The sequence below is a fragment of the Arabidopsis lyrata genome (assembly GCF_000004255.2).
Source record: "Arabidopsis lyrata subsp. lyrata unplaced genomic scaffold ARALYscaffold_5, whole genome shotgun sequence".
NCBI lineage: Eukaryota > Viridiplantae > Streptophyta > Magnoliopsida > Brassicales > Brassicaceae > Arabidopsis > Arabidopsis lyrata.
The window spans coordinates 10829224-10852156 of NW_003302551.1; the positions used below are offsets into that span (position 1 = coordinate 10829224).

The 22933-nt window shown below is 36.8% G+C and overlaps 5 protein-coding genes and 1 pseudogene across 6 annotated transcripts; 3 read left to right on the forward strand and 3 right to left on the reverse strand.

The window, feature by feature from the left end:
• Nucleotides 1-27: 27 nt before the first annotated feature.
• Nucleotides 28-2463, reverse strand: LOC110228507. Its single transcript, XM_021026157.1, has 3 exons — nt 1161-2463; nt 977-1082; nt 28-590 (listed from the first exon to the last, which is right to left on the reverse strand). Exons 1-3 carry the CDS (start codon nt 2208-2210, stop codon nt 28-30), a joined length of 1719 nt encoding a protein of 572 aa, XP_020881816.1. The 5' UTR covers nt 2211-2463.
• Nucleotides 2464-2845: 382 nt separating this feature from the next.
• Nucleotides 2846-5520, reverse strand: LOC9311724. The gene is made up of 3 exons (XM_021025854.1): nt 5288-5520; nt 4717-4896; nt 2846-3183 (listed from the first exon to the last, which is right to left on the reverse strand). The coding sequence occupies exons 2-3, from the start codon at nt 4870-4872 to the stop codon at nt 3013-3015; spliced, it is 327 nt and encodes a 108-aa protein (XP_020881513.1). The 5' UTR covers nt 4873-4896; nt 5288-5520; the 3' UTR covers nt 2846-3012.
• Nucleotides 5521-6353: 833 nt separating this feature from the next.
• Nucleotides 6354-9236, reverse strand: LOC9313399 (NAC domain-containing protein 60). 2 transcript variants are annotated; one of them, XM_021025845.1, is made up of 5 exons: nt 8803-8875; nt 7841-7885; nt 7420-7673; nt 7081-7314; nt 6354-6928 (listed from the first exon to the last, which is right to left on the reverse strand). In XM_021025845.1, the coding sequence occupies exons 3-5, from the start codon at nt 7576-7578 to the stop codon at nt 6590-6592; spliced, it is 732 nt and encodes a 243-aa protein (XP_020881504.1). In that variant the 5' UTR covers nt 7579-7673; nt 7841-7885; nt 8803-8875; the 3' UTR covers nt 6354-6589. The 2 variants fall into 2 exon arrangements, with proteins under 2 accessions (XP_020881504.1, XP_002877331.1); XM_002877285.2 differs by lacking the exon at nt 7841-7885 and having other exon boundaries at nt 8803-9236.
• A 4039-nt stretch (nt 9237-13275) lies between these two features.
• Nucleotides 13276-15513, forward strand: LOC9313400 (nitrilase 2). Its single transcript, XM_002875610.2, has 5 exons — nt 13276-13440; nt 13522-13701; nt 14363-14656; nt 14736-15017; nt 15116-15513. Exons 1-5 carry the CDS (start codon nt 13329-13331, stop codon nt 15268-15270), a joined length of 1023 nt encoding a protein of 340 aa, XP_002875656.1. The 5' UTR covers nt 13276-13328; the 3' UTR covers nt 15271-15513.
• Nucleotides 15514-17682: 2169 nt separating this feature from the next.
• Nucleotides 17683-18777, forward strand: LOC110228508 (annotated as a pseudogene).
• Nucleotides 18778-22050: 3273 nt separating this feature from the next.
• On the forward strand, nt 22051-22710 carry LOC9311725. Its single transcript, XM_021026158.1, has one exon. The coding sequence runs from the start codon at nt 22051-22053 to the stop codon at nt 22708-22710; it is 660 nt and encodes a 219-aa protein (XP_020881817.1).
• Nucleotides 22711-22933: the final 223 nt, after the last annotated feature.

The following is a 22933-nucleotide window of genomic DNA, read 5'->3' on the forward strand; positions in this document are numbered from 1 at the left end:
GAGAAGCCTGCAAAATTACATCAAGTGTTAGTATAATCCAACAAATGCCACAAACACAACAAGAATCTCACATACCTTATCTTTAGCATGGTGTCTTGAATTGTGATCAGCTTGCCCACAAACACGACAATGCATGATTCTTTTCTTTGCCTTTGGCTGCTTCTTACTAGGAGACTCATTCAAACCCTTTTTCCTTTTTTTCTCAGCTTTTGTCATCTTGTTGTCTTCTCCTTCTGGTGACTCAGGCACATGGACTCTAGGCCTATGACTCTCAGGCCAGAACTTAGGTCCTCTTTGTGGACAGACGCCATCCGTGTAGTTTCTTTTCCACATTGCTGTCCTGAACCATTGACACACAAAGTTCTCAGGTTCAAGCTTCTTGTAGAGAATGACTCCATATGCATGCTCACACGGGATGCTACAGATCTGCCACTTCCTGCATGTACAAGTGTATGCCTTTAAGTCTACTCGGTGATAATCAGAACCATGCCTCACTTCATACATTCCATTGGTGCTTGTAGATACTTTGGCAGTAGAAGCGAGCTTGTGTTCACCAGCTAGAAACTTGGCAACATAAGGTGTACATGCACCTGCAAAAAAAGATATAAAAGCTGTCAAGTAAACAACAAAGATTAAGTAAACAACAGAGATTAAGAGAGAAGCTTACCTGTGTGAGTATGGGATTCTACAGACCTTTTGGCAATCCTTACCATGGCCATTCTTCTGATAGTCTCTAACATTGCAACAAATGGCTTCTCTCTTGCCTTGTTCAAAGATCCATTGAAAGACTCCACTGAGTTGTTGTCAACATCCTCACAGAAGCTGCCTACTTTCTGGAATGCCCTGGACCAACTCCTTGGATTTGTTTTCATCACATCATTGTAGATAACACTGTCATAGCAGAATATCTTCTCCAAGTGCTGCTTAAAATCTTTTTCATTATAGGCCCAAGCCAAATTCAAGAGCAGTGGCTTTATCCTGGTTTTACTACCATGAGTCTTCTTTAAGTTCCCATAGATGTGTTGGACACACATCCGATGCTCTATATTAGGTAACTCAAGCTGAACAGCTTTGATTAAACCCTGAAACAAAAAAAACAAACATTAGCTAAGACAGGAGTGAAATGACAAAACAAAACAACAAAAGACAAGAGCAGTTACCTTTTGTCTATCAGACATCATGATGAACCCTTCACCATTGCTTAAACCCAAGTCCTCTTTCAACAGCTTCACAAACCAAACCCAATTGTCTGTGTTCTCTACCTTAACCACACCCCAAGCTATAGGATAGATCCTATTGTTAGCATCCCTACCTAATGCTACCAGTAACTGTCCCTTAACCTTATTCTTTAGAAAACAGCCATCAATACCTATCAGAGGCCTACAAGAATCCTTCCATGTTCTTCTAAGGCTGTCAAAACAAACATAGAACCTATTAAAGATGTCTTTACCATCATCAGTCGTCAGACAATCTACCTCAACATGTGACTCCTTGTTTGAATCTACAATCTCAGCCGCATAGTCCCTTAGCCTTGCAAATTGATCATCATACTCCTTCTCAATCCACTGTAACGCTTTCTTCCTCGCAGACTGACATTGATTCCTAGTCACACTAATCTTCCATTGTTCCAAGATGATTTCTTCAATCTTTGCCGGCATGTAGAACTCGGGATTATCCCTAATCTTGTCGACAAACAACCTAGCTATATGAGGCACCTTAAACATCTCACATTCTCCATTTGGGATACAGCTATGTTTGTCAATGAATTTCCTAATCTTCCACATTTGATCCTTCGGAAGTATTGCCGCATAAACTTGCCATTCACACCGAGCTCCATCCTCCTTACCATCATTTCCAACACATTTGAATCCAATCTTATCACTATCATACCTGTACTGCTTCAGATTGCATCCGGTTCTGAGAGCGTAATCAACAACCGCCTCTTTGAATGCAACTCCACTGAAGAAACTCTGCTTCGAGTACAAATGGCCATCACCACGCCTTACATGTGTATCAAATCTTCCAGGTTCGTCGTCGTTTTCTTCATTCTCACTCTCCGGGTACACATCGTGGCGGATTGGTGGTTCGTCGGTCCACTCCCTTAGCATCTCTTCCATGTGAAATTCATCTCTGTCATTAGCTTCAGGATCGACATCGCCGACGGCTTCGGCTTCGCCGAGAACATCAGGATCATGAGGAACTACCGACATCTCCAAGATTTTGAGCAGCAGATCGAAGAGCTTCGATTTTCGATTCTGAGTTTCTAGGGTTCGTCGAGAAATTTCGTTTTGGGGTTAAGTGAATGAAATCGGGTTGTAATCGGGTAGTAATTAGGTTTATTTCGGTTCGAATTAGGTTTAGTCGGTTTAATTAGGTTTCGATATACAGTAAACCGAGTAAACCCAGCACGATGGGGTTATACATCTCCAGCTTTCAGAATCGGGGAGATTAAGATATCGAACTTCCAATTAGGGGAGAAATAAGTGTTTAACTTCCGTTTCATGGACATATAGACAGAGGTCAAAGAACGGGCTTTATCTGGCGTGATAAGCATACTTCTCATGGGGAAATAGACCGTTTTTCATTGGTTAAGTCAAACTCAGTGCTGGTTTTCGCATAATATTTATTAATTCAAATATGAAATTTGAATTTTATAACGGTTTAGGGTAAAAAAATACTTTGCAATGAAGATTATGTATGTGGCAAAATGTTTGAGTTGATTTTAACCGTTTTCCCAATACGTGATGATTTATTCTCGCTAATCTCGTTCATTATTCTCACTCTAGCCTGAATTCAGACATCAGATATTTCTCAGTCATAGTCTCATGTATCAGCCATTTTTAACAGTCTTGATAAAAAATGATTTTTTTAACTCTAGGTGTGATGATGTATCGTTAAACACAAAACAGAGATATTACATTACAACATCTGAACACAAAAATTAAAGAGTGATTTCTTTCACAACTTTTACATACCAATTCGGTTATTTAGAAATGTTTTCCGTAGCGGAGTTTAGCCTTCCAGGATTTGTTTCCTTTCGACCTCGATGAATTGTTTGTTTAGATGATAGCTTTTGGTGGCATTTTGGGTCTCATTCTCTCCCTTGCATTGCAGCAACTGCAATTGAAGACTCCTGACAAGCTCATTTAGCCTCTGGATATGTCTCTCTTGTGATATGATGATCTGTAAAAAACAATGAACTTTGCGGTTAGATTTGACGCTTCCCCTGAGAACGACAGATTAATAGTAGCCGAGCCTGATACAGAAAACACACCAAAATAAGGGCAGCCTTTTGGATTCTTTAGAATATCAGCTTTTTGTAGATGGTGACTGAAAATACCTAAGTGAGAACCGTCCTAAGAGCAGATGAAGTAAACAATTATCTGAAACTAACCTGGAATGTGTTATTAACTTATTATAGAGATGAAAAAGAGCACAAGACCATAACTAATATCATGTTGAGTCCCGAAAGCTATGATCTACCTAATCGTTCTACCTAACCTCATTTAAACTCTTGGATTTGCAGCTACTATAATTGTCATTGTTGTCTAAATGAAAACTTTTGATCCTAGCATTGCTACTCATTCCTGATCCACATAAATAATGATAGCCTCAAGATGGATTAGCAAGGGAAGATGTAGATTACTAAGATAGAAATTGATAGAGAATACATTGAGGTCAGGACTAAGCCAAAACCTAAGGTTACTCAATGAAATGCAACTGGATCCTTGTGGTACTAAAATGTAAGATCAAAGTAAGTTATGTCTAATTACAGTCTTATAGATTTCAACTTCTCTCAAGTATATTATGCATCAGAGGAAACCCACCAAGCAATCCAAGCAAACTATTCAAACACATTCTGAAGAAATCTTATTGAAGAATTCCATACACAACTGCAGAGAGGTATAGAACAAGACACGAAAATCTATCCAAGAAAACATTTAGAATCGTAGAAAGTCCAATAAAAGGTAATCAATGCAAAGAATAAAGTCAATTCATAAACAATAGATCCCATGGTAATCAATACACCTTCTAAGACAACAAAACAAGGATTAAAAACTGATTTAATGGATGCATACATATGAACCTTAGGTATGCCGCCAAGCAACGGATATATAAAGATGAAGCTAAATCATCATGACACTACTACATTTAGGCCATAAGGTCACTATCTCAAAACTATTTCATGTATTTTACATACAACTAAAAATCTCTTCTTCTAACGGGAAACACACAGAAAAATGCATGAAAGAGTTAGGAACCAGTGCTTTCCAATTGGATCCTTATGGTACTAAAATGTAAGATTAAAGAAGTTATGTCTAAAATAGTCTTCTAGATTTTCCACTCCTCTCAATTATCATATGCATAAGAGAAAACCTACTAAGCAATCACAACCACAGAGACTAACAGAATAAGACACGAAATCCAATCCAAGAAATCGTTAAAAATTGCAGAAATTACCATAAAAGATAATCAATGCAAAGAACAAAGTCGATTAAAAACCAACAGATACCATGGTAACCAGGACATTTTTCTCAGGGGGTTAAAAACTGACTTAGCTGATGCAAACATATGAACCTTAAGCATGACGCCAAGTAACAGATACATATGAACCATAAGGTCACCATCCCTAAACTAGATGTTGCATACAACTAAAAAAGCTTGTCTTCTAAAAGGGAACACACGGAAACGCATGAAAGAGTTGGGAATCAGTACCTTCTCTTTGACAGCTTCTTCCCTATCTGAAATTTGCTGCTGTTTCTGAGACGAGCTGGTGGCTGTATCTAACTCAACAAGTGGTTGCCTCCATTCAAACTGAGAGGTAACTATAAGTATAACTAGTAGACCCACGAGCAGGATCGGTTTCGACATTGTTACTTCAGTTGCTTAAAACACCTGCCCCAAGAAATTAGCCAATTTATAATCCAATACACTATTTACAAGCCTACCAACTCAAAAACTACACATTTCCTTTATAATTCACCACTCACCAGCTAATGTGATTGGATTCACAAAGCAATTTAACTATTTTCTAGGCAAAATCAATTTTAACTACTAAAAAAGAAAATAATTCTCATCATTAGCAATTTAAATTTGAAAGTTTCTAAAATCTGCAATTACTAAAGTCAAGCAATAACATATTTAAGACCTATCAACTAGGGCTTGTGAAGAGACGACGATGCATCAATCTCTAAGATAAAAAGATTCGATTTTTATTGTAACCATTTTCTCAGAACCCAAAACAATGAAGACCCAATGAAGCGATTAAGATGATCTTTAAACTTACAAATCGAATTTGACCAGAGGAATAACCAAACTTCATGATCGAACTCTTCCTCCGTTTGGGGTCCAGGAATGGTGAAATTGAAAGAGATCTTTCAAAAATCGAATATTGAGATCAAATTCGCAATCAGAGACACCGAAATGAGAGTTTTGTGTTAGTAGAGAAATGCAAAAGCTGAGGTTTTAATTTGATGCTGATGATGATTGATGAATTGCGTAAAAAAAAAAAGAAAGAGGACTAAATGTTTCAACTTATTAGTAATTTTACCTTTAACTTTCGAATGGTCCCAAATACCCATAGTTCCCTATCATATTCATACACACATTAAGTCACGGATAAAAAACAATGTTTGATGACTAAGCTGCCATTAAACATGGTAGTCGAACTGTCTGATCGGTTAACTCACGATCCGGACATCTTCTCGGTTTGAATTTACTACTAATATCCTACAAATTTTAAAATTGGAAAACCTCACAAAAACTCGCTATTAACCCGCGATCCGGGGAACCTGTAGAACTGGCCATCTATCGGTTCAGAAAAATCATTTGATTTGGAATAAAATATAGATATTTAGACTTTTAGTATTAGTGTATCACTATTCAATATTTAGTTATTTTTATAACTTTTTCAGTTCACTATCCTGCTATCTTAATATTTTTTTTATGGTTTTTCAACATTTTAATTATTTTTTTATTATTATTGTTAGATTTTTGTATTTTGTTAAACATGGTATAGTTATATATTAAATAAATTTTAATCAATTAATCTGTAGTCAAACCGATTAACCCAGTAATTCGATGATCCAGAAGGTAGTCCGGTTCACCGTCCGGGTTAGTTTAAAAACATTTGAAAAAGATAGGAAACATTAGTTGAGGAGACAGAGATAGGAAGTTTCATAGACTAAATTTAGACAGTCCATTTATATGATGACCACTGTAGAACGAATTACTTGCAACTCACCTTGTAGCCGTTATTAGTTATGTACCCGCTTTGGTTTTAGTATTTGTAGTGGCCAAGATGAGTAGCAAGAAATAAATTTTTTATTAAAAGACACATTTTTTCACATCTCTTGTCAAACTGAAAACCCAAATCTTATTGAAAATAATGAATTTATAAAGATAGAAAATCTACCTTATACAGAATTTCATAAATCTACCTTATACAGAACATAGATCTCGAGAACCTCATAGGTTCATACATAGAACACATAGATGCTACACGTAAACTAAGCCTAGCAAGAACAACATCTTCTCTCAACATTAAGAAAAAACCAAGCAAACTGCCTAGAAGTTGTCTTCTTTGGCCTCACACTAAATAAAACACCAACACGGCTATCATAACCAGTAACCAAACAACAACGTCCCATCGCGCTCGGTTTATAGACTTAATTGAGTAGATACCGATAAAGCAATTTGACATGGATATGTTGTTTTCTTCTCCAGTGTCATTTTGTAATGGTAGTTTCTGTAGCAGGGATTGCATTTGTTTGTCTACCATGTCAGGTAAAGGTAGTACTCTTGTGGTGTTGGACTCTGTTTGAAGCCTTGGGACATTGGTCAGTGTATTACCCAATATCGCCGGATCATCTAGCTTTACTATTTCATCCCTCAGGATATCCGCATAGAAATCTTCTTCACTAGGAACCTTAAAACATGGAAAATTAATGGAAATCAGACCATCACCCTAGACATCAACATTTGGTGTATGCGCTATGTCAACCCACAAATGGATCACATGGCATACCCGTAAAAATATGTTAACAAATTATACTTGGAACTAAATAAAAGAGGACCAACCTGTGGATTTTGTGAAGATTGTGAAGATTCTGCTATTTCACTTAGTAGTTCCTGCCCTGACTCACTTGATAAGTAAAAATCAACCATATTTTCCCAACCAGAAATACTTTCTAAAATAGCTTCATTCTGCAAGTTTTCGGGCTTGTCAGACGATAAACTTGGCTGTGGTGGATTTTGAATTGTAGCCCCTTGAAATTCAGTATTCCTCCTAAGTCGGCAAATAACCAGAGCATCCTATATGTAACACTCAAGAAACTCAATAAACATAACATTATCCTATTTTCTAGTTAGTACTATTATGTGGCAATAAAAAGCTTCAAGAATCAGAAGATAGTTTACCAGTGATACTCCAATCATGCAATACTCATGCATAATCCATTCCGTCCTTCCACCTTTTGGCGCGCGGCCAATGTGGAATACAAGCGTCCTCTTTGTTCCAATGACCTCAGAACTCGACTTCACATTACGTTCCTTTCCTGTGGCTTTCCAATATCCCATCCTGGTTGCTCTTTTGTTCTGTGAACCATGGGGATACTTTTTACCACGAGCACAGAAGAAGAACCATTCACTATCCGATTTAACGATGGACTTATCTGCGAGAAACATATAGAAGAACTTGTTAAGAAAAAGGGGAGATACATTATTTTTTCTCTGACAATGGACAAGAAGATTTTGTTGAGCAAAGCCAACAGTAGCTCAATTGTCATAGTCCTGAACTTTTTTCATGCAAATATAAATTACTTTCCATGTGAATACTTACAAATGAAAGAGCAGTTTGTAGTGGTTCAACGCACAAAAGGGATAACTACAAGTAGGAGCAAATCAAGGACAGACATCAAGCAAACGTTGAAACAAAAAACACGTATGTTTTATTACTTTGATGCATTTAACTAATTGCATATTAGAAGCTACCAACACAAGCCAAGTAACCAAATCTTCAAACCAATCCAAGGTTTTGCTTCTTGGTTAAGTAGGTTTCCACAAATTAGCTTATCAGAAATATTGTACCACTAACATGAAGAAGAAGGTATGATATCACACATGTAACCCTGATTTCAAAAGGCGAAATAAATTCATATATATTGGAGTACTTTAACCTATTCAACGCCCTTACTTATTCTCCTATACACTAATTGCATAGAACTGGTAGAAGTTAGCCACATGATTAGATATCGGTACCACCACCGTGAAGCTAAGAAGAAGCCATGTTAATATGTTATCAAACATACCCAATTTCAAAAGGAGAAAGTTCATATTCTTGAACTTCTTCTTGGAAACACTGATAATCTGGTTCTATAAACCCCGTAGAAACTATCCGAATGACTAGAGGAGATCAACCGGATTCATGAATATACTATATAGTAAGCTTCATAGTCTAGGAGATCATATATCAATTCCCTAGAAAACAGTACTATATATATAGAGGATGGAACATGTAGCTCACCTAAATTCAAAAGTTCACATGGGGACTCAAGAATCAAAAAATAAAAAAAAATTGACATGGATATTTCCGGGGAAATGCTACAATTAATACCAAATTTGTCATCCGAGATTCCAACTATTTTTTTTTGCAAAAATAAGTAACCTAGGTAATAACGACATACCAAAATAGTAAGTTCTACGCTTTTTTTTTCCTTCCGACAAGAATAACCCAAATTTAGAAAACATGAAGATATAACTTTGTAAGAAGAACAAAAAGGGTAAGTCGGAGAGGAAACAAACCAGGCAAATCCCAAGGCTCGAAGTTATAAATATCGACTTCAGGTATAATCTCAACGGACTTCTCCAAACCATCCATCTTCCGTTTCAAGTAATAAGATATGAGTTCGATATCCGTCGGTGAGAATTTGAAGCCAGGGAACGCCGTCGTCACCGCCGGCTCAGCCGCCATATAAAAAGATAAGGGAAGAGAGATCAAAAGGGTTCTTGATTTTAGCTACTGAGAGGAATTGAGTAGTCAAAAAAATAAAACAAGATTCTTTCTCTCTCTCACTGTCTCGGGAATTGGAACCAGAGACCCTTGAAGAAACTATAAAGAGAGGCGATGATCAGCTGCTTCACTTACACTGACTTTCACTTCGTGTTTCTGTTTTTTTAACCAACAGTTGTTGCACAGATATTGACAATTCTACGTATCATTGCCACATCACCATACTACTCCTTGGGGTGGACACGGAGCAGATATCCGGGATTTTGGTAATATTTGTGATTCGATTCGCTTTTCGAATACTAAGTTTTTCGATTCGTATTTGCTTCGTTAGTGATCGGATATCCGGCTGTTCGAATATCCGTTAAAATCCAAACTATTTGCCGGATATTCGATCCGTTAAATATTTGTTTAAAAATAAATTAAAAGAATTAAATAAACAAAAAATTGATCCAAAAATAGTAAAATTTTGATAAGAAATATATCATTCTCCTTTAATTGTTCAAACTAGTAGTTCAAATAATTAATGCGGTGATTAGAAAATCATAAAACACATTCAAGAATAATGAAATTATAATTTATATATGTAATTATCTATATATATGTATGTATTCCGGAGCGGAGCGGATATCCGCCTCTTTAAATTATAGTATTTGATATTTGCTCCGCTTTTGACGAATACCTATTTTTAATATTTGATTTACTTCGTAAAGTTACGGATATCCGTATTTTTCAAATCAAATCAAATCGAATAACGGATCGAAGCGAATCTAACGAATATTTTGCCCAGCCCTTATACTCGTGCTCAATTTTATTTTATTATTTTCATTTATGTATAATAATTACTACTACCTCCGTTTCGTTTTAGTTGATGTTTTAGGACTTAAATTTTGTTTCGTAATAGTTGTCGTTTTAGGTTTTCAATGCAAATGTTTGGTAAAAATTGCAGTATTATCCCTATTGTTTTAATGCTTTGGCCAATGAAAAAATTTATAAGATATATTAATAAAGGGTAAAACAAAAAATTTAATGCTTTTCTTAATTTGTGTGAAAAAACCTTAAACGACAATTAAAACGAAACGGAGGGAGTACTTGTCAAATTTCAGATGATATATAAAATATGTAAATTTTAGTGAGTGGTCTGGGTTTCGGCTCTGATCATAGTTTCAAAGAGAACTGATCTTGTTGTGATTACTTTATTCGATTGTGGGAATGGCAAAGAGAAGTGAGATGTTTGATGAAAGATCAATCCTGGTTTAGGATCGGGTTTGGTTTGGTTTCAGTTTGATTTCGATTTGAATTTTTTGGTTTTTCGTTTTTTTGGTTTATGAAATTTTTTATCTATTATGAATGGTCTAGTTTGGTTTCAGATTCGGATGTCGAGTTTTAATCAAATATATCTTTAATTTTTAAAGAAATTTTGTTTGTTGATCTAATTTATTCAGTTTAGTTCGGAATTTGTTTCAATTTTTTACTTATAGAAAATATAAAATCCATTTGAACCATATTAACATATGATTTGGTTTCAGATTGAGTATTTCAGTTCGATTCGTTCGTAACAGATCGATTTGTTTATCGGGATTGAATACCCCTCGCGAGGAGTAAGCAACACTCCACAGCTACAGTTGAAAAGAATATGATCCCATTTCTTGCAGATAATTGATCGGACGTAGACTTGATAATAAGATCTGATTTTACACGCAAGTGCACACTTATTGTGTCGTATCATTAACTACATCAAATCCACAAGAAGTTAGAAATGAGTACACGGAACCTTTTTGATTGGTTTTGGTTTGCAATGACTAATCACATGATTTAAAAAGAAACCAAAAAAGTAACTATTAGGTCACAAGGATTCATGAATTCAGATCAGAACAAAAATTCACCAAAGAAGCAATAAATAATGTTTCTAGAAATTCGAACAGAAATTAGACTAACATTCTTGCAAAACATTAACCTTATGCATAAATGATATGATTTTTAAACCATGATTCCAAATAACTAAAATTGAACAAGCATTAATTCAGCTATGATATGTTCACAATACCCCGTAATATCTGAAGTTCTTTACACATCTAAAGTCTTTCAAACATTTATTCAAACACATTCAGTGCGTTTAACTACCTAGGATACCCAAAACCAGGTTTAAGTTCTTACTCTAAGATTAACTCAAATGAAGAAGCCAATTCATGAAATCATTAATCATCATTCCTTATATTTATCAAACCTTAAAATCCGTTCAGAAATCCTCGAAAACTCAACTATGAAACTACTCGCACATAGAAAATAGTGTAGCAAAAGAAAATATAGAAAAATAATAATGTATTAGAGAGATACATTATTATCTTTTCTATTGATTAGGGTTAAGAAATGTTCTCCTAATAACTTACAAATGCAAAAAAGAGGTACAAATCTCAATCAAATGAATGGTAGTCTTCTAACACTCGAATAGTGTTTGTGATTAGATAACTAACATTTGTCTCAGAGAATGTGACTAGTCAAACTGGGGTGATGTTCTAAACTAGATCAAACCCATTCAATCTTCTAAGCTTAAGTCATAGTGGGGACAATGTGTGATGTTCTAGGATCGGTCAAATGATGATCTAAGTCCAAGTCTATCATTTGATTAGATGAAGAGAAAGAAAAATTTTCCTCCACAGTGGCCATAGTCCAAGTGGGAGGAGGAGAAGTTATTCATCATCTGATTGATGAACCATTTTCCTCTATTTAGGCACTAGTACGCAAGCTAACGTATGAATGAGAGAGTTTGTTGAATCGATTGTCTAGATCAACCTTGATTTACTCGAATCCATTTCTTCTTTTTTCATGATTTGTCAGCGTATTGGTTAGGAAAACATGCTTTGCATGTTTATCAAAGCCGGCCATGGGTACAAGGCATACAAGGCAACCAAGCTGATGTATATGGCCGTCATAAATATATGTATTTAATCGGTTCCGATTATTTTAAAATTTCAAAAATTTATTAGTTATGCGTCTAGCCGGGCATGAGAGCCCAATAAAAAAGGACCGACTTGGAAACTGACTTCATACTTAGAAAAGAGATTTGGGTACAAACCAACGTTCCACATCGGAAGTTTAGAAAATAAAATATATAAGTAAAGTCTAACTCCAATTAGTATACGACCTTTTGGGAAAGAGTCCAATAACATATCTGTGTGGATTTGGGCACGTAGGCGTAGACCCAAAGCAAACAATATCATATTAATGAGAGTTGGAATGGGCTTAGAGAACCCAATAAAGATATGACATGTTCGAATTTATAAGTGAGCTTTTTCATTTCATTTTTTAAAGGAAAAATCAGCTTTTTTTCTCTAATCGGAGTCACCGAAATGATCAGGACACGCTATGATGTTTCATAATGCAAACGTTTTTCCGTACACATTAAATTTCTTGTTGGTATCATTATCATATGTCTAGGGCTCGGCTCCAGGAAACGTTATTCTAAGAGGCAAGCCATCAAGGCTGCATCCTAGTCTTTCCGGAAGGCCAAGAATTTTATCGGCTCGCCTACATATCGGGGTCATCTTGGTAGGTGAAAATTACCCGTAGGCCGTAACAAATATATTTGTTGCACGTTATGTGATATTTGTAGTAGATATTAAAAGAAAACATTATGTGACATTTGTAGTAGATGTTAAAAAAATGTTCTTTGTAGTCTTTTCGTTTTAATGAACATAGGGTTCAAAGAAAAACAAAATATCTGCAAAACTTTCTCTTTCATCAGTTCCTAATTTAAATTTTATTTATAATAAAATACTTTATTATAAATATTTTAATTTTATCTCTAATAAAATATTATAATAAAATTTCTTAATCGTCCCATAATTAATTACAGTCAATTTGTTAGATAGCATAAAATGACTGACATACAAAAATAGAAAAAAGGGAAAGAAAAAAATAAGAAAGAAAGAAAAGAAAAAGAAGATAGGATCATACCAAAATAGAAAAAATGCATGGAATATGGAGTAATAAATCCATAAAAGAAGAAATCCTTAGGTTTTTTCTTTTTATATTGATTTCAAGAAATGGTTAAGTATATTTTTTTTTAATGTGGTCAGTGTATTTGGCTTGAATTGTGTCCCATGTTGTTTGAAAACTCGGGTACTATTAACTGTAGCAAATATGGTTTGATAGCAAATATGATTTGATAACAAATATGCGGTAGAGAATCCCATAATCTTATCTTCTTACTTAATAACCATTGGTTAAAACCAAAAACAAAAGTCAGTATATATATTGATCCTCTCAAGTCTCTCGGTATTACCGAAGTAAAACAAGTCGTACGTCTAGTACAGAAAAAATGTCAACATTCGAAAACACAACTCCGTTTAACGGCGTTGCCTCATCCACCATTGTAAGAGCTACTATTGTCCAAGCCTCCACCGTCTACAACGATACACCGGCTACTCTAGGTAATCAATCAATCATTTTCCATGATTTTCATGTTTTAGCTATGTCAAATTTTTATGTAACGTTCTACTTGATTTTTGCAGCAAAGGCGAAGAAGTATATTGTAGAGGCTGCGAACAACGGATCGAAGCTGGTGGTGTTCCCGGAGGCGTTTATTGGCGGTTATCCTCGAGGTTTTAGGTTCGGTTTAGCTGTGGGTGTTTTTAACGAAGAGGGCCGTGATGAGTTCCGCAAGTACCATGCTTCTGCCATTCATGTTCCTGGTATCACTTCCCTGGATTCTCTGTTTATTTTTCTATTTTCTATTCTATGTATAAACTGATTTTTTTTTACATAACTTTTAACAATCAACAACTTTGATAAACGTAAATATTTTTGTGCTTAATTATCTGAGTATTCCAAGTACACAACCTGATCTCGGATCCCGATCTCTGATCCAATCATATCGGTCTGAAAAATAGAATTTCCAAATCTTGGTTTTAACATTTAGAATATATGAAAACTTGTTTGGACACTCATTCGTCCTCGATCCGGTATCCGACTCGTAACCTTATAGGTAAAAAAGTATCGGTTGCTTTCGGATCGTGGTAAATGGTGTTATAATTCTTTTATTTGCGAGTAAGGGGTCGGGTATTGGTTGTCGATTATGTTTCCAACTATTCGCCCCATATTCGTTTTAATTTTTTTTTAAATATTGCATTAGTATTCTTTACATAGGTACATATAATTATATAAACTCTTATTTAGAGAAAATAATCGTATAATATGAGTAAATTTGAAGTTTATATCATGTTCTTAATTTTTTTATTTCTGAAATATGATTTGTAGCTTCGGATATTATAAATTGCTTAAATATTTTTAAAAATCTTAGTTTATAAGTATTAGAATGTTATAGAATTATGAATTGTGATGATGAAACTGTAGGCCCTGAAGTTGAAAAATTGGCGGAGTTGGCCGGGAAAAACAATGTGTACTTGGTAATGGGAGCGATAGAGAAGGATGGGTATACACTCTATTGCACAGCTCTTTTCTTCAGTCCACAAGGCCAGTTCTTGGGTAAGCACCGTAAACTCATGCCCACAACTTTGGAACGTTGCATTTGGGGTCAAGGGGACGGATCAACCATTCCCGTTTATGACACTCCCATCGGCAAACTCGGTGCTGCTATTTGCTGGGAGAATAGGATGCCCCTCTACAGAACTGCATTGTACGCCAAAGGTCAGCTTCTATTGCATTGAAGTGTGACACATCTAGCTTTAATGAAATATTCTAACAATTTTTTTTTGTTGGCGTTCAGGCATTGAGCTTTATTGTGCACCTACTGCTGATGGTTCTAAGGAATGGCAATCTTCGATGCTTCACATTGCGATCGAAGGTGGATGTTTCGTATTGTCGGCTTGCCAGTTCTGCCAGCGTAAAGATTTCCCTGATCATCCTGACTACTTGTTTACCGATTTGGACGACAACAAAGAACATGATGCTATTGTCTCCCAAGGCGGAAGTGTCATTATTTCACCTATGGGACAGGTTCTTGCGGGACCAAACTTTGAATCAGAGGGTCTCATCACAGCTGATCTTGGTAAAAATATATATACACTTCTTTAATTTTTATCTTAGGCTATAGAAAATGATAACTTTTTGAGCTTATCATATCATAACGTTATTTTCGTCATCCAGATCTTGGTGAGGTAGCAAGAGCTAAGTTGTACTTTGATGTGGTCGGACATTACTCGAAGCCAGATGTTCTCAGCTTGACCGTAAACGAACACCCGAAGAAACCGGTTACATTCGTGTCGAAGGTGGAGAAAGCGGAGGATGAGTCAAACAAATAATCGAGATTTGTAATTCGTCAGTCATATGATGGAGTCAAGTTCAAAATGTTCTGTTGTTTCAAATATTATGCTGAAGTTTGTTTATCTTTTTGTCCAATAATGCGAAAGAACCAATTGGATATGGTATGGTAAGAGATCCATGTTGTTTCATAAACTAATTGGTTCTCTTCTCTTGTATTTAAAGATTGTGCTATCTTTCAAGTTGAAGTAGCTTCTATCTTTATCCAATTTGAGTGTTTAATCTCGGGTGTTGTGTTGTTATGTTCTTTATTTTTCTTTTCATATTGGCATTTAGAATGTTTGATAATTAAGTTATTGTATTGAACTATTTTCACATACATTAATTCCAAAAAGAAACATATATATATTACTTTTTTTTTGGTATCACATACATATACTCCCTCTATTTCAAATTATTAGTTGTTTTAGAGGTTTTTTTTTGTTTCAAAATGTAAGTTGTTTTTCAAAACCAAGACAAAAAGTTTTTACTTTTAGATTCACTTTATTACTGAAAGCTTCCAAAGCTTTGAATCACGTATTACCAAGAAAAAAAAGTTAATAAAATAGTATTGTCTTTTATTAAGTGTACAAAAAGTAAAAGAAACCTTAATATGTGTGCATTCATGCAAAACAACTAATAATATGAAACAGAGGCAGTATTACTTTATTTTCGTAAGACTAATATTGACAACGAAAATACAAGTTATGCTAAACCATTACGTATATTGGATCTCACATGTTTTTGTTTTATATTCCGTATATGGCTGTCACTAGCTAGGGTGTCGATCAGAAGCGTGATATAAAAAAGACTAAACAGTGTTTGCATAATTGAGTTTGGTTTGTTTCATTGACAATTGTGTTTTGTTTTTTTTTTTCCTTTGGCAAAGTAGAAATCAAGTTCCTACAAGCGAGAAAAGAAAAAAAATAAAAAAAAATAAATAGGAAAGACTTGAGCTTTGGCCGTCAACACTGAGAGCCTATAGAGAGACGGAAAACTTTGAAGCTGGAAAAAACAAGAAGCTGGGCAGGGAGTGTTCGTTCTACAAGATTCACGTGCGGATGAGATCATTACTGTAGAACTAAAATATGAGGCTGAGGTCAATGTGAAGAGTGTCTCGGAGTTGAGTAAAGGCCTATCTTAGGTCGAAGAGATTGTCGAGAAAAAGCTAACAGCATGTTGGGGTTGGGGACCAGTCAGATAAGAGAGTGATTGGGGACAAGCCAACATGGAGTTAGGTTGTGTAACACCAATTAAGTATAATCTTGGTAGAGATTAGCTTAATAGATCTCTTGGCTGCTGCAGATCTAGTAGAATAGAATGGCAGCACAGTAGGGTGTAGTATGCCATGAGCAATTGTAACATTCTTATTCTAGCGGATTTGGTCATGGGGATTTAGGAAAAACTAAACCCCGTTAAGAAACTCTGTGTTGTCCTTTATGGTTAGCACATGTTATTATCTATGTTTTGCTTATCACTCATGAATAGATTAGGTGCTAAATCAATTAGGTGTTCCGCAAACAACATATAGAACTTCCGACAACGTTTTGATTGATTATTAGGTTCTCTGCAATTACATATGATAGTAAATTCAAAAATATTGGACCACCCTAAGATTATATATGAGCCCAACTCACTTTTCAAATATTTAATAAAAATAAAATTGGTTTTAAAAATGCTATTTGTAAAATAAAATTTAATAATTTCATTATTTTAAATTCTTATAGATAGGCTACACCAAAAAATCACTCCTTGTGGTCCAAACATAAATTACAATCAATTTTATGAGGTAGGACGTACGGCCGGCCATAAAAATGTAAGGTATTACGAAATTATAAATATATTTATGTATAAAGGATGAAGTGTATAATTGGTGCAAACAACCAAGATATATATTTTTTTACAGACTGTTTAGATATGGTGAAGATTGTATCTTTTTTAGGTCTGGACATAATACTCGAATCCGAAGAACCAAACAGAATCTGATCCGAAAAACCCAATTTGAATCCGAACCCGAAGTTTTAAATTATCCGAACGGATCCTAAACTTCACAACCCAAAACTCGAACCCGAAGCCGAACAAGTACCCGAAAACATACCTAAAATATAAGTACATAGTTAAATATATTAGTAATATTTATACTTGTAATAACCTAAATACTATAAGAAAAAAAAATGAGAGCGAGGCGATTTTTTGAGCGAACACAACCTTTCACCCTTCTCTCTTGGTTTCTGTCGGAAATTGACAGTTTTCGCCGGTTATCGGCGGTTTCTTCAGGGAAGGGTAATGGTAAAACAGTTACTGTCTCGATAACTGCCATCCCTGTTACTCTATATAATCCTTGCGTCTGTCTCTGGATTAATTGTGTTGACCAGAGTGAAATTCAAATTCCTTTTCCGCTGTTCCTGTTGATCATGGCTGATAAATTACGCAGACAGATGCAAGAGATTGCTCTTGGAATCGAAGAGGAAGTAATCAATCTTCCGTATGAATTGTGCGAAGAGGCGATCAGCGAAACTAGATTCAGTCTCGTGGTCAAACCTGTCAATCCCAAGAAGCAAAACTTAAGGGCGATGCTTGGTACTCTACCATGACTGTGGGGAGTCGGTGACGAAGTCACGGGACGTATATTGGAGAATAAGAAGATACAATTCTTGTTCCAATCAGAAGAATCGATGACCTTTGTTTTAAGACGCGGTCCCTGGTCTTTTAATGAATGGATGTGCGTTACACAACGCTGGAATCCGAACCTTATCGATGATGACTTGAAGAGACTCCCATTCTGGATTCAGATCAGAGGCATCCCTCTCCACTTACTCACGCTCCGAATGATTACATCGATTGGAGGAAGGATGGGTCACTTCCTGGAAACTGATTTTAGAGGAGACAACGCCGTCTTGGTTGATTATGTCTGTGTCAGGATCCTCTGGAATATTGATGATCCTTTAAGGTTCCAAAGGCCTTTCCAATTCGGTGATGAAACCTCTGTTCTGAAGTTCAGATATGAAAAGCTAAGAAACTTCTGCTCTACTTGCGGTTTGCTGACACATGAAGCGATGAATTGTCCTATGAACAACGATATTCAGCCGCCTCCACCTTCGGATGATGAGAATGATGATGATCCGGATTACAATCCAGAGGCACCTATGGCCGACCAACAAGAAGATACACAGAAACTCGGAGTTGACAATGTTGCGGATAGTGGCAAGCATGAAGATACATCTGGTTCATCCAAGAAGAGAAAGATGGAACCATCTAGTGCACCTGAACACATTCATGCTTTCCCACTTGTGTGTTGCGACGTGAGACAGACGAGGGCTACAGAAGATACCGATCTCCAGGTCTACAAACGTCAACGCCGCCAATCTGAGATAATTGAAGGCCGTGCCTGGTACCTTATGCAGCAAGTTCCTTCACCACAACCAACCGAAGCAGGGAGATCCACTCCGAATGCACCAACAACCAACTGTGATGGTACGATGGGCCATAAGCCACTGGAGCTGCCATGAATACAGCATTTTGGAACTGCCGGGGCTTAAAAGGGTCTTTGGTAGTTCGACGCCTTAAGGGAATCAAGGCAACTTATTCTCCGAACATACTCTTTTTGCTCGAAACGAAGAATCCGGATGATGTCGTTCAAGATGTGCCAGCTCAATTAGGATATGACTATGTGAAATGTGTATCTCCTTTGGGTATTGGGGGTGGTTTAGCGTTGTTATGGAACAAGTCAGTTTCAGTTTGCTTTTATGATGTTGATGCAAGACTCATTGATTGTAAGTTAAGTAATAAAGATATGTCTTTCTACTTTTCTTGTGTCTATGGCCATTCAATTCGTCAATTGCGTAATATTTTATGGGAAAGACTTCAAAGAATAGCTCTTATTCGCAATGAACCTTGGCTAATGTGTGGAGACTTTAATGAGATACTTCATGCAAATGAAAAAAGAGGAGGGCCTATAAGAGAGCCGTGGAGCTTGGTGGATTTCAGAAATATGGTTCAAATATGCAAAGTCTCTGATCTACCATTTAAAGGAAACAATATGACTTGGGCTGGGAAAAGAAGAACACATCATGTGGAAAGTTGGATAGATAGGGCAATGGCAAATGACCAGTGGAGAGCTACCTTCCTTTCTTCAGAAATTGAATATCTAGAGATGGTAGAATTTGACCATAGACCTGCCATAATAAAGATCAGAAGGACAACGGAACATGGGAAGAGGCTGTTTCAGTTTGATACACGACTTTGTCAACACTCAGACTTTGAAACCGTTGTGGTAGATAGTTGGAATCAGTTTGAGGGTTTTGCTAACATCACGGTACATGACCGAATCAAGTGCTGTAGAAGAGAGATCTCTGCGTGGAAAAGAAATAACAACACTAACTCAGCAGTGAGAATCAAGGAACTCATCAAAGTTATTGATGAAACTCATACAGATAACGTCACAACAATTGAGCAGATACATAGCCTTCGAAGAGAATTGTTACAAGCGTATAGAGACGAAGAAATCTATTGGAAGTTGAAGAGTAGAAACCAGTGGCTTGAAGAAGGCGACTCAAACACCCGCTTTTTCCATGCGTCTACGAAAAATAGGATTGCCCGTAATAGATTAACTTCGGTTGAAGGTAACAACGGCAATGTGATATTTGGCAATCGCGAGATTGGTGAGGAGGCAGTAAGATATTTTGGTCATTTATTCTCAAGCACAAATACATCAGACCCAGTTGCTACACTTCGCAATATACGACCAGTCGTATCGGAAGACAAGAATGCATCACATGATTGGAACCACACAAACATCTGTTTGATTCCTAAAATCCAACAGCCCAAAACAATGAAAGATTTCCGACCAATCAGTCTCTACAACGTCACTTACAAGATCATCTCAAAAATAATGGTTAAGAGGTTGAAAACTGTGCTGCCATCAATAGTTTCGGAGAATCAAGCTGCATTTATACCAGGCCGGTTCATTACCGATAATGTACTCATAGCTCATGAGATTTTTCACTCGTTACGCGTCCGTAAAAGATGTGCCAATTCGTATATGGCAGTGAAAACTGACATAAGTAAAGCATACGATAGAGTTGAATGGAGATTCTTGGAAGAAGTGCTTCGGAGAAAAGGTTTTGCACACTGTTGGATAAAATGGATCATGGAATGTATACTTTCGGTCTCCTTCTCTGTTTTGATTAACGGCAGTCCGTATGGTTCCTTCAAACCAAGCCGCGGTATACGGCAAGGAGACCCTTTGTCTCCATACCTTTTCATACTTTGTGCAAATGTTTTGAGTTCGCTAATGACACATGCCATTCGAGAAAAGTAGATTAAAGGAATACGAGTCAGCAATAATGGCCCGTCGGTCTCACACCTATTCTTCGCGGATGATTCCTTATTTTTCGTCAAAGCGGATCATAAGAACAGCACCAACTTGCTGAATATTTTCAAAGAGTATGAAACAGCATCGGGTAAAATGATCAACTTAGAGAAGTCGTCCATAACGTTTGGAAATAATGTGTATCAATCTACGAGAGATAGGATTATGAGCACTCTTCGTATACCAAATGTTGGTGGTGGTGGAAAGTATTTGGGGCTCCCTGAACAATTCGGCAGAAGGAAAAAGGACATGTTCCAGTATATCCAAAACCGAGTTCAACATAAGATAGACGGGTGGCAAACTAAGTTTTTATCGCCGGCTAGAAAGGAGACACTAATTAAGAGTGTTACATACGCAATGCCGATTTACTCAATGAATTGTTTTCAATTGCCAATGGAGCTGTGCTCTGATATTGATAGCATGATAGCACGTTTCTGGTGGGGCTCAACAAAAGAGAGACGAAAACTCTCATGGGTAGCATGGAAGAAGATGACAACATCTAAGAAAAGTGGCGGTATGGGATTCTGGGATTTGCATCTATTTAATCAAACACTCCTAGCAAATCAAGTCTGGAAAATTCTACGACGACCACAATCACTCCTATATCGAATACTCAAAGGACGCTACTTTCGCGATGACACCATTTTCTCGGCTACAAGAGGTACACAACCGTCTTACGGTTGGAACTCACTACGCTTTGGTAGAGATCTCCTACAGCGGAGGATACAAGTACTTATTGGTGATGGAAAAACAACATCAATAGGGACTGACCCATGGCTCCCAACCAATCCACCAAGGGCACCTAGGCTACTCCCAACATCCGAACCACTACTCAAGGTTGAAAATCTAATTGACACAATGTGCACCAATGGAATGAAGACCAAATTGCTAGGCTAATCCATCCGGAAGACCACCACCTTATTTCCCAAATCTATCTACCTCTCAAGCCTAAGCCGGATTCACATATTTGGAGCCCAACGAAGGATGGGAACTACACGGTCAAGTCTAGTTATTGGACAGCCATGAACTTACTGATAGACAATGACACTCCACAACCAAGACTAGCACATTTCCCTGATATCTCTACGAGTATTTGGAAGTTGACTATCACTCCCAAATTAAAGCACTTTCTATGGAGAGTGGGGTCACGAGCAATAGGAACTGCGGATAATTTGAGACGTCAGAACATAAATGTAAACCCCTACTGCTCACGGTGTTGCACGGTGCTGGAGACGTGTGACCATACTTTCTTTACATGTCCTTATGCCCAAGGAGTATGGAGAGCAGCCGGAATTCCCACTGCTCAAATATGCGACCCTAGCAAACCGATGGAAGACAAGCTACGACAACTCTTCACCATTCACATGACGAACAAATAAGTCGTAACACAAGATTCTTACCATTTTGGATAATGTGGAGACTGTGGAAAGCTCGGAATGCTCTGGTGTTTAACCGTAAAACCACAACAACTGTGGACACAGTAATTCATGCAGTATCGGACACTAAGGAATGGCTGGATAATGCTACAAAGACTACAACTCGACATAACTCAGGCCCGATTAAGGATGCACGAGAAGCAGGTTGGAGAAAACCCCCAAGAGGAGTAATGAAATGCAACTACGATGTATCACATCATGGCGGGAACAGAGTCTCTGGTCTAGGGTGGATTATACGTGATTCTTTTGGAACCTTTCATGACTGCGGATGGGGTAAATCTCAAGGATGCACTACAACGGAGGAAGCAGAATGCACAAGCCTCATATGGGCCTTGCAAGCGACTTGGGGATTGGGATATAGGATGGTTGAATTTGAAGGCGATAACCAGAACATCAACAACATCATCAATGGGACAGCACCACACCCACGGCTGCAACACTACATTGACACAATATGGGCCTGGAGAGATCTCTTTACTCAAGCCACTTTCACCTTCAAACCGAGAGAACAAAACAAGTGTGCTGATATACTTGCAAAAAAAGCTATAAGTAGTGATGAGAGATGGGGTTTGTATCATTCTTGTCCACACTTTCTTAACAGTCCTGTAAAGAACGATATTGATCCAAAATATTAATAAAGGTTTTTGGAAGGAAAAATAAATAAATAAATAACCTAAATACTAAAATATTCGGATGTTAAGATATTTTCGGGTATTTTAGCTACCTTTGGCTATATTCAGGTAAAAAATAGTAGAATTTTGTAATTTTTTTGGATATTTTCCAGAAGTTCATATAGAATTGGATACAAATTTTTTTTATATTTGGATACTTTGGGTAAACCCGATCCAAAGCCGACCC